General features: G+C 42.6%; 1 protein-coding gene across 1 annotated transcript in view; it reads right to left on the bottom strand.

Annotated features, from left to right (window-relative positions):
- The window catches only part of LOC130914391 (forkhead box protein O3-like), a 108,755-nt gene extending 97,394 nt beyond the window's left edge, over positions 1-11,361 (bottom strand). Inside the window, exon 1 of the mRNA XM_057833536.1 lies at positions 10,041-11,361. Coding sequence (XP_057689519.1) covers positions 10,041-10,508 — 468 coding nt within the window. The 5' untranslated portion in view covers positions 10,509-11,361. The remainder of the gene's footprint in view (positions 1-10,040) is intronic.
- Positions 11,362-12,510: the final 1,149 nt, after the last annotated feature.

The following is a 12,510-nucleotide window of genomic DNA, read 5'->3' as shown; positions in this document are numbered from 1 at the left end:
GTACAGAAGATGAATGAATAATGTTTTTTCTATTTGTCAACTAATGACCTGCAGGGTGTATGAAATGGTGTTGTTTATCCAAACATTTAAAAATAGTACTTACTATATTTGGAATTGCAATACTGCAAAACCGTAAACCCGCAATATTTATCAATTTCATCATGTCATCAAAATCTACCTTTACAAGTTAAAGCAATAAACACTCACTGTTTTATAGTTTTACTGTATTTTTTTCCTCATCAATTTTAACTTCAGCGATATCTTAATGAACCCCAGTAAATTCTAATGAATTAAGACTGCGCAACGGAACTTATTCCAACTAAAATTTAGTGGACCGTGCGACGAAATATTACAGTGCTTACAACACCCTACTTCAATCCAGTGTGACGACTATGAAATAAAGAAAATTAGGGCTCAAATAACTGATGGGTACACCTCCCTACAGTATATCTACTAAATATCATTACAATTTGTCCACGAATAACAGAGGAGTAGCAATTTTATTTAGTGTCCAGAACAACAAGAACAAACTGAATAACATTTTGAGCCCGCCCCTCCAAGCAGTCAAAAAAATAAAATAAAATAAAGTAAAATAAGCTTTTATTCATTACTATTTTTCCATATAGTTGTCAGCAGTCAGGACAGCAGCGCATATGCAACTTCCATCACTATGCAATCAATGCTTATGTCCAAGACTTATTCATGATTAAATAATTGACATCACAGTTTCAATTTTGTCATTACTGGTATGCAGTGACTTCCAATCAATGTGTGAGATATCTTCAAGTGATGCAGGAAATTATCCGATTTCATTTGATTGGTCAGAAGAACTTTAGTAAGCTACTACAGATAATGTATCTTTTGGTTAAATAGCCGAGTCTCACAAGACACCTAGCATGCACCCTGGTGGCGCAAAATGTTTAGCTGAATGGCTTACACTTATGTTTCATACGTATATTACATTCATGCTTATTTCTAATTGTTAGGTAAGCTGAGTAGCTGTCTATCACCATTGCCAACCTGCTGCACAATATAAGACTCCTGTGGTGTTGGGAAAAGCCCTGCGCGAGCATAAGAAAAGGGATTGGAATGACGCAGTTTTGAGGAGAACGCATGAAGTGTCTTCTGAAAACGCCTTTCCACATCGTTACGCATTCTATACAGTAGCTGACATATACATTAATGCCAAGTCTTACTGTGGTGACATGATATGACGCCTTGATGAACTTATGCGTACCTTCAGGCCATCTCCCACCCACTCCAACACATCCATCCAATTCCATTCCAATCCCACCATTAAACAAGTCAGGAGCAAAAGGACGCTCTCAACGTTCTCTGCAGTGACATGCTGTCAGGCCAATCAGGCTGTCGGCGCATACACGCCTATGGAAGGAGACAGCCCCTCCCTCCTCAACTGCCCCCACAAAAGAGGCAACAAACACAACACACAACGTAATGCTTCGCTTTAACTGACAAGCGCCTTTCCCACGCATTGATGCAGTATGCATTCCAGATGCACCTGTAGATGATTCCTACTGCATGGGAATACAAAGCACATAGTGGCAAATACATCACCTATTGTTCCAGATAATACGTTACCAATTCTTTGGAAACCGATACGATAGCTGCTGATATTATAAAGTCTTCCAAAGTTCGATTAAATTCAAGGGCCTGTGAAAAAATTGTTATTATGTACACTTTTAACCAATCAGTTACGTTTTAGCTAAAGCAATAAAAATACATGTAATTTGATGTTTTTGCTCATCTATAAGGTGATAAAGTTAGGGCTGCAGCTATCGAATATTTTAGTAATCAAGTAATCGACTGAAAATTCTATCGATTAATCGAGTAGTCGGATAAAACTTTTTTTGTAGGTAAATAGCAATGATAAATACACATGAGAAAAAAAGACATTTAATCCAATATTGAACCATTTTCAGTCAATCAATGTCTTTATTATTTATGTACGTTGTTGAAAACAGCCAACAATTGCATCTCAGATGTGTCTAGAAAAAACTTTTAGATCTTATAAAAAAAAAAAAAATTTTTTTTACATATTTCTTACCTAAGAATGCAATTACACTTGATAACACACATCACTTAAAAGCTAGGTATTTTTCCCAGGTGTTTCAATTGAATTTCCATTTGTGTCAAGCTATTTTTAAGTTCTAGTTAAGTTTTAAGTTAGTCTAAACTGTAAGTACCGATAGGATTTTGAGTTTTTGCTGTGTTCAAAATAAATGTATGATACCTGCTGTATTGAAGCACATCAGGGACCAGTGCTACTTGGTGTTTTATTCAGCAATGACTACTGAGCTAAAACTAAAAGTTAGCTTTATTATGTTTTAATTTTACACCCTCATCACTCCACAGCGCTGTGTTTTTTCAGATTAAATAAAGCCTGTATGTAAGACACGCTAGCCACGCATCGACAGTGGTCATAATCAAAAGAAACCTAGCCCTCCAAAGGGCTAACGTTACGTGAGCGAGTGACAGTAACGTTATGTTTAATAGCGCTGAGAAGTCTACTGCTTAAAGATGGTGGCTGTTTACTAACGCCGCCCAGACGTGGCCGAGTCTGTCATTTCGCATCTAGTTCTAAATGCATGCGATATCTATGAGACGCATCGGACACTACCTGCTACCACACTAGCATCATGCGGGCGTAGTTTTTAGCAACGTCGGCGTAGTTTGTAGCGGCAGTCGGCTACAGTTTTTTTTGTTTGTTTTTTTAATTGCTTCTTCCTCTACGCACGTGACGTGATGTCAGCGTGTTGTCCCACATTAAAAGTAGTCCGGGCAAAATGTGATGCTTAGAGCTGGCAAAACTAAACGATTCCTCAAGGTGAATAAAATTACTCAAATCAGTTTTTAAACTTGAGTTACTCGAGTTGCTCGAGTATTCGTTTCAGCTCTAGACAAAATTAATCAATGTTTTGCGTTTTGATATGACTGACTAATATGATATGACTTATTTGCATTTTTTCTGGTGGACCCAAGGGCACTTCCAACTTAGACCAAGATGACCAGGGTCCAGTTGGAGAGCAATATCTCAACAACACTTGCAAATACAGTAACTTGTTGAAAATGTTCAGTATTCACACCACGCCAACCGAACTTTCCGACGAGCTTCATGTGGATGAAGGGCGCACTCATTGATTGGACAAATTCAGAAGAGCATGTAATCTAACAGCACCCTGTTCTGCTTGTATTCATAAACGAAGCAGGGTGCGCTTAAAGCAGACAGAGACCCACGATTTTTGAGCGAACCACAGTTCGTTTGGTTGGTCCAAACTAGAGTTCGGCTGCGCGTTAACATTTACAAAACAAAGCGGACTATCTGAGAAAAATAACTCTTATCAGTTTAAAAAGGACCTAACAATGCTAGTGTAAAATGGCCCTAAGATATTTCCTGAAATCTCAACTATTTATTTATTTTTATCTTTCCATAACACTCAGTCATTGGTGTCAAGGAAGTATTTTAAAGTGATGTAATGTATCTCAGCTGTTCTAAGATCTTTGAATATCTGGGAGGAAATAAGTTTGGCCTCGTTTGTGAAGTCTTTGTCGCTTATAGGATTTTGAATGAAGGAATCTTGCAGTGTATTTAATACAGAGCAGTTACTCAATTGTATAATTAGTTAAAGTCAGGAAATGACCAATCAGGCCTTAGTCCGTCAATCAAAAGAGCTAGTGGGCGTGTGGGTTTTCACCGCCACCGTCCTCCAGCTACAGTTCCAGATCCGGCCTAGGTGCACGTGTTTCTTCAGTTACCTATTGATGCCACGATTGTGAACACTTTAGTTGTTGGTGGTGATTTAGTTAGCGATTATTAATGTCTACACAGGAGACTTAACACGATCGAAGAGAAAACCATATCAGTGATTTCCCATAAGCTGTTGGTGGGCTCTTTCCTCGATCAAGGTGAGCATCCAAACACGCTGAATTGGTTTAAATTGAGGGATTTTGTGGATCCGGAAAGTTTTTTTTTTTCAATACTTTGTTGAAAATTTCATCCGAGATTTCAATTTTCCATCCGAAATGTTTCACTCACTAGCACAGACAACCTATATGTATAGATCAGAAATACTAGCCTCACGATGTAAATAGCGAGATGGACCGGAAACGGAACACTCGGCTCAGGATGTGCGGGCTTAAGGCTCAGAAACCAGATGCCCCGTCAAGTTTTTTAACGAGAATCGGGCGTTTCTCCTTGTGGGTGGAGCACCTGATACTGTGAGGCTACTTGAGGGGTAGTCAGCCCTAACTCCACTTGGCAGCAAATGGCTAAAGAAGCATGACGAGGAAAACAAACCTGTGAGACTTTTTTTGTTTCTGTACCTTATTTAGGATGAAGTGTCAATTATTTTTTGGTATATGGCATTTTGTGGTGACAAGGGATCTTCTCAAAGGTGAGAATTTCTTTCAAGGACCACCTAATATGTTTAAAAGCAATATAACAACGGCCATGTAAACACATGTCATGAGTTCGTTTATTCAGATCCAATGCATTTTTTTTTTTTTTTTTTTTAATGGGGAAGAGGTAAAAGGTGCCTAAGGCTGATTCGGCCCTCATTGATTTAGTATGTTTGTTTTATAGTTGGAACAGTCACCAAATGAATGTATGCAGTTTGTAAAATAGAAATTTGTTTGCCAAATATTTTCAAGTCATGACTCGCATACGCCCGGTGGTCCAAGGATCCTAGTTCAAGAACTTCATCATTCTCTGTGAATTATAAACGCTGTACATGGCTCGCTCCCTGTCCTATCAGTACAATATGGCTAACAACAAGAACATAAATGAGAAAACTACAGCTTTTCCAAGTACATATACTACCTTAATGGTTGGTATCCCAACAGTTTCTTCCAATAAACGCACCACAGAAACCGTGACAGCAGATCGGATTACTGCTCAACTTTGGGGCGTTGGACAATAAAGGGCCAATTAATCTCCCCTGTGGTGGCGACGAGTACAGCTAGGAGGCGTAGGAAGGGTTCAAAAGTGCACAGCGCTTCCTAAACTCCCTCCTGTAAGAAGGTAATTGGGAAGTCATGACCCGAGGATGCTGCAGTCTTCCAAGAAGTCAGAAGCCATCAGGTATTTATAGGAGCTTAATGGCGGTGTCTAGGTGTAGCTCCGGTTGGGCACTCTGATCCCACAGCAATTGCCTCTATTGCAGCGTGACTCATAGCGGGAATAATTTACCACACGCCTTACACCTTTGAGGATTGTTTTTCCCAGAACCACTATGTATAGTCCAGGTTCGAGATCCGGTCCCGAGAGGGAGCTTTGCTTCAGGATGGACATATAACTGCCCACCCTGCTACCAGCTGGCCTCCCACACAAACAGCCAAACTATAGCTCTTCATTTCATTCCATTTCATCAGCAGCTCACCAACAATTATGTGCTGCTTTTTTTCCACCTCCAATTCCCTGCTATGTTAGAAAAATCTGATTTTGAAAGCAAATGTTTTGCTGGTGGTTTATATTCTTTCATACTGCTGCCCATCTCTAATTACCAAATATGAATAAGGCTAGGTTCATACTGCAGGTCTTAATGGACAATTCTGATTTTTTTGTCATACCTGTTGTGCCCGTTCAGACTGCCTCTGTCCATTGAGCCCCTTCAAGTATTACGCATGCGCACTAATTCGCAGTCCGACACGTGCTGAGCAAACTGACCCGCATGCGCAGAAGCTTAAAAAAACAAATGACTACACATGCTGGCTGTACGTCATTCCATCCTGTTCATATTTTGATTTACAAAAAGAGGACACAAATAACAAATATTAATTAATAATCCCCGTTTAGTCTTATATTCAAAATGTATATGCATTGATAGAACGCATGCACGCACTCTGCATGCATGACGCACACACATAAGCCTTACGTGTGTGCATCAGTTTGCCCCGACTTGGCCATGTAAACAAAACTGAAACACAATTGCTTATATGGCACACAGAAAGAAAACCGACCATTATCAGGCTTTTCCTCTTCTGCATTTTATTTTTTTTATGACTGTGGTCAAGCCCGCCTCCTGTGTAAAAGCAGAGTTCAAGCTAGGCGCAAACGCAGCTAGATTGCTGCTGTCCTGCCAGGCGCTGTCACTGTTTGCTGACGTAATTGCTGCATGAATTCCCATTTGGGAGACTTGACAGTTCAGACCGCCACCACATTCTAGGAAAATGTGGCTCAGATCGGATTTTAAACCACATACGAAAGTGACCCAGATCGGATTCGAAATTGTCCACTTTTATGCAATCTGTCCCTTTCAGACCATCAAGTTAATGGCAGAAAACACTCAGGTGACTTGAAGTTCCGCTCTGAGACCCCCAATTTGGCCAAATTTCAAAATTATCCGATATGCATGTGTGATACGTCATTGGAAAGCTTAAAATCTCAATTTTCTGGGGGAAGAAAAATTTTGGACGGGAGGGCTTTTTTTTTTATTTTTATTTTTTTTAATGTTTTTTAAACAGCAAAACCCTATCTGGAGGTGAGAGCACGCGAGAGCAGAATTACAGGCGCCATGACTTTAACGAGATATTATCGCGTACTTACCTTGTTTCGATCCAAAAACTCCATGTCGCATGTATCACTGAGTGTCAAGACACAGCTGTAAATGGCCACATGGAAACATGGTAATATAATAAGGGTCGCGATGCAGAAATCGCAGACACCGAGGAGTGGTCGAGATTTTCTTTTTTATATATTTACCCTTTTAAACGTTTTTTTTTCTAATTTTTCTTTGTTTGGATTGATTATTTATCCATATCAGGGAAAATGTGACAGTAACAAAAAAATACAATGTAGCGATAGTTATGAGGTAGATATTTTACAGACGCCATTTTTTTATTGAGATGTAATTTGTTTAAAGGTTTAAAATATGCGGGGGTTTTTTGTTTGTTTTTTTACACAAAATATGAGACATCAATTAATGATTCTAAACTAAAAATGACAGACATTTTGAATAATAAATATAATTACTTAACTTGCTTTCATGGCTGGGTTGAAAAAAAAATGGTTGCGTGACGTCTGTAAATGGGGGGTTTCCAGGGTAAAACGGGCTAATTAAAATAGTTCGGGGGCTTAATGCGAATCTGCTATGGCAGCATATAGATATATTCGATCAAACACAACAGTTGTTTTGGCTTAAAATACAGCAGTTTCTTTTAAAGAGGAGCGCAAGAGCAGAAACTGCTTTTTCAGTCTTGTCTTTGTTTTCCGCCTAATGCATCATAGGAGTCGGGAAAAACACGAAAAAAATTGGTTTTGTGCATTAAGACCTGTATGATCTTTGCCTAAGAGACTGCTTTGGAGAACTATAGTATGCAAACTCTAACTTACTTCTTTTTAATGCTATCAAACACAACCTGAGTGAATGTAGAAGATTTGTATAAAAATCTGAAAATGTTTCATGTAAAATAGGCCTTCATTAGGCATTCATGCAAACTGCGAACATTTACAAAATGTGGTTGCAAGGGCCAACATAGGAGGTTGCATCACAAACGGCACTGGAATTGCATGGAGTGAAACCATTTCCTCTTCCTGTTTATTTGCTCCCAGCAGTGGCCGCATGTGACCGTGCACCAGGTCAGTCAGCCTGGCCACTCGCGCATTAAAGCAGTCCGCTTTAAACATCTTAGCTAATGCACCCCCCTCCATCACGTACCTCCAAAGGGCCCCTTGTCTGGACAGTGGCCTGAATTAGCCCGCCACTACCACCTTCGAACCCCTTAAGATGCATAAATAGCAAGTTGCCTAAGCTTAAGTGGCCTGTACGGTTCAAGGAGTCACCTACTCGCTTAGGAGTTGGAGCAAAGTAGGACTTAATGTCTACCTGGAGACATGCCTTAGCAGAGTTCACTTTAATGGAGCAGGATTAAAGTGTCAGTCAGGTGCTTGCTGTCTGGACTCTCCAACAGTGACTGAGTTCAGCCTTATGCAACTCACAATTTTGGTAAAAAAGGCACATGCCCCTCGTAAGGGGGGAGAGAAAAGAAATGAATGAACATGCATTATGATAATACTGTTTCCGTGACACACCTAGATGTAGTAATGGGACAACGTGACAGCTCCATGGGATAAATTTAGCAATGGCCACATGAATACATGTTCAATAACGAGATTAGTGAGGAGAGGAGGCGGCCATCGCTAAATCCTGCTTTGTAGTGAAGGCAATCCTACAAACCCAGATATCATGTCAAGTATTTGACAGGAATCCCTGTAGCTCGACAATGCGCCCACAGACCGGCCTTCACCATGTACGTTCTCACACATCGCCATGGAAATGCGACTCTATTCACATGTAAATGTGACAAGCGAGACCCGAGACCACCGCTCAGGAAGGTGAGCGATCTTTTGCAGGGCCTCCCTCTCGTCGGCTCAAATGGTCACGGTGAGGGGCGACGAGGCGAGGCAGCGAGCAGAGGTTGATAACACGGGCATATGTCTGGGGGTGGAGGATATATGCACGGGGGGGTATTCTAGGCTCGCAGCCAGATAGTCAGCAGTGGTTGCGGTGTGCGTCAAGTGTATGTGCTTGCTTCCCAACATCCATTTGAATATTTACACACTGTGGCCAGCTGACCTACTGTGCTCCCTCCCTTACAAGTGCGGAGAGCCTCATTCGCTTCGAGAGGCCAATGTACAGTAATAGAGTCTACACCCATGGTGATACGTAAAACCTCCCATTACTTTGACGTGTGCATCACTGTCAGAAAGAGAGGCACTGCACAGTCGAAAGGTCTCAAGATACAGTCTACACTAAATGGACCTCATGGGACCAATTAGTGGACACCAAGGTAACTTTTGTATACATCAGCAGGCCAAAAAGGTACAGTATATTCCAAATGTACTGTATCAGGGGTGGAAAGAGAAAAGTCTATTGAAAAAAAAAAAAAAAAAAGACGGTAACCCTAAAATACTGCTACAACTGTTTGCCTGAAATAACATTTTGTAGCATTCTCACTTCTTGTGCCTATATAAGAACCCAATGATTGGCCTTGTACACTATGAGCTACATGAAGCAACGCCAATCAAAACCCTATATTTGATGAAGACATCAAGATGTAATTACTAGAACCTAAGCCTCTCAGAAGTGTATCCAGTATATCATACCCTTTAAAGTACCATGATGCCACTGTATGTACTCCTAATTTATGATTTTTTTTCTCTCATGAGAGTTGGCCTAATTGATACTGATTTTTTTTAACTCAAGGGACAAAGATGGTCTACCAAGATGTCTTTCAAAACTTTTTTTTTTTTTAACTCTTACAAGTGCCATTGACGATGATAGACGCCCAATCATGATGTGGCTCTTTTCATCCTTCTTCTCTGAATTCAACTAAGTTTGTCTCTGGTAGATGTCCAATCCATTTGAACTGGGAGATTAGCAACAGAGTTAATTCGCCACTCGCCCTCCTATAGTTCAAATGGATTGGACGTCTACCGCTGTCACTGGCAGCCAAAGAGCTAAGGACTTGAAGCCCAATACAGGATATGAGCGTAATGGCTTGTGACTGAAACAATGTGAGCTTTTTTTGTACCAACATTTATGAGGCCACAAAAAAAACTGTACTCTGAATGCACCCCTTATTTATTAAGAAAAAAAAACTTCATTCAAAAATCACTGAGTTGTAGGCATTAGTCGTCCACATTTCAAAAGTGTCAAGTGCACACCACGCTGACAAATGAATGAGCCGTTAAGGTGTATTAATTGACTTTTTCTACTTAAAATGATAGACGGGCCATATAAAAGGGGATGTTCCATACACACTACTGCCGGCTGCCAGGCTCGTTACACGCACGCTGCAAGTGGCTCCTCTCCAGTTTGAAATCAATCTGCCATCGATGATCTATTAGAATGATTGGCGGCCTTAATGAAGCGGGATGAGCACACGCGTGGTGTCGTCCATGCGTGAACTCCACTCACACCTCTCCCATGTTGCTCAGTGAAAGCCTAACAAAGGCTTGGTGAATGGCGTGTGCATACATCGCAAGCGTGTACGGTTTCTACGGTATCGTTCGTGGCTTTTACCTTCCATCCGGCCGAGCTGTTGCTGTCGCCTTTATCCTTGAAATAGGGCACGTAGCGGACCATCCAGTCGTAGATCTGCGACAGCGTGAGCCTCTTCTCCGGGGTGCTCTCGATGGCACGCGTGATGAGGTCCGCGTAGGACTGGTTCCCCCACGCGTTCCTCCGCGACGACTTGGCTTTGCGCAGCGGTCCGCTGGCGTCCATGCACGGGTGCGTGGTGCCGACCGGTGCCGGGGCGCCGGCCGGATGCTTGAGCTCGCCCGGTGCGCCGCCCGCCAGCAGCCCGGCTCTGCACGCCGGCACGTCCTCCGGTTCCACCTTGATGCCAGCCAGCGGGAGTCCCCCGCTGACCTCGGGGAAATCCTCCGGGCAAGGCAGCGGCCAGGTGCACGAGCGAGGCCGGCTTTGCGGCTCAAAATCCGAATCAACCTGATGAGCGTCCAGTTCGTCGTCCTCCATCATCAACATTTGCGTGCAAAGTAGAAGAAATCAAACCTGCGGGGCTGTCGTGGCGTGGGGTGGGGGATACATCCACGTTATTTGGGGGTTTGTGTGCGTGTCTCGCCCGATCACTTCACGCCGAAATGCTCACGCGTCTATTAAACTTACGGCGTGGATCAATGTGGGAGGGGGGGTCGGCGGCATAGACGGATCATAATGAATCGAATCACAGCAGCGGGATCGGAATCGCGTGTAAGGACAGCAGCAGCAATAAAAGTAACAACACCTTTTCGTCCATTTTTAGCAAAGAACGCTCCAAAATATGTCTTTTTGTATCATCACATCAGAGATGCCGGGAATGATTCTCCTCCGGTAACGGCGGCGGCGGCGGCAGCAACAGATGATATTCGAGATGCGTGCGCAGCTTCAACGGTCGATAAATCCACCGAGGAGACACCGGGAAGGTACGGAGAAAGGCAGGAAAGGATCACCCGGGGATGGTGGAGGGGGCGAAGAGGCGTGATTGGAGCGTGAATTATTCAATCTTTCCGATGGAGCAAGTCGGCGGGCGCACAAGTGTCTGCAATTCTAATAAAGAGGCGTGACGAAGCGGTGGACTCCCAAGCAATAATAAAAAGCAGTCCACTTGACAGCTTGAATTTATAAAAAGACAACAATTGTCAATGAACTGCTCTCCTGCTGCTTAGATGACACACATGTTCTCGGCGAGGACGAGGATGTGACGCGCGCCGTGGCTGTGGAGTGCAAAGCGAGAGATGCTGCCAATTGTGGAGTGCGCTCAGCAAATCAATACACTCCCCATCGCGATCGCATTGAGACCCCCAACTCTCCCCTCCTTGCTTCCCTCTCTCTCCTCCTCCTTCAATTTGAGGCGCCACAATCCTTCAATCAAAAAATGAAAAAGAAGCCTGGTGAGTGAGTGTTCGTTCTGGCGCTGCGTCGCTTTGTGTGTGCCAGATTCCACGCCCAGCCGTGATTTAAAAAAAAAAAAAATACACGAGGTGGAATGTGTGCACAATTCCAATCATGCATACGCGAATAAATAGGGGGGAAATAGTAACAATGCAGTAAAAGGGGATTTGGGCCTTTGTGCGTGACTACATGCGTGTGTCCAGGCCGAGTGTGCAGTGTCCAAATGTCCTCCACAGGGGACTGAGAGCGCGCAGGTTTCACCTCAGCTGATTATTTGGCGGCTATACCCCAGTGAGTGTAATTTTCTATGGCGATTAGACAGATTTAGCTCAGATTAAGAGAGATTAGGTAACCCTAGATTTTTAATCCAGAGGAAGTGAGGTGAAATGGGGTCTTTAACCAAATTAAATGTCCACGACACACGCCTCGACGAAGAAGGAAAACACTTGATGAGAAATCCACTGCAATCGTCGTGCAGGCTCTGTGTGAGATGTGTCTTGGATGACCGAGGGGCTTCTCCCCTCCCCTTAATCCTTCATCAACTACCCTGGGAGGCTGCTGCCACAGGTGCTCCAGAATGATTGGCTGATGAGCTCACATATCATTACAAGCAGTGTTTTTGGGTGGTCCCGGTGGAATATTGAGCTACTCGGAGGGAAGTGAAAAGTCTCATCAGAAACTCATGAGAAGAAAAAAAGTTATAGATTAGTTGATTTTTTTTCTTTTATCACAGACAATTGTTTTAGGTGGTTTTAGTTACCTGACATGTTTCGGCGACTACTTCCGCCTTCATCGCCGAAACATGTCAAGTAGCTAAAACCACCAAAAACAATTGTCTGTGATAAAATAAAGATTCGACTACTCTATAAGTGTAGACAAAATGAACTCAAAAGAACAACTGAAGTTGTTATACCTTACAAATAAAGCAAAATTATAACAAATCATTAGTGTCATCACGTTATCTGAAAAAAACGATTCGTAAAGCAAGGGCGCAGGTTTGGTCTCAACAATGGTAGGGACGATATACCAGTATAACCTGCATGTACACTTTTTGCTGGGGACGGGACATTCATAATGATCAATGCAAAATAAATCT

Source organism: Corythoichthys intestinalis, chromosome 4 (assembly GCF_030265065.1).
Source record: "Corythoichthys intestinalis isolate RoL2023-P3 chromosome 4, ASM3026506v1, whole genome shotgun sequence".
NCBI classification, from domain to species: domain Eukaryota; kingdom Metazoa; phylum Chordata; class Actinopteri; order Syngnathiformes; family Syngnathidae; genus Corythoichthys; species Corythoichthys intestinalis.
Note: the sequence above shows the minus strand (reverse complement) of the source record. Positions and strands in the feature narration are given on the sequence as shown.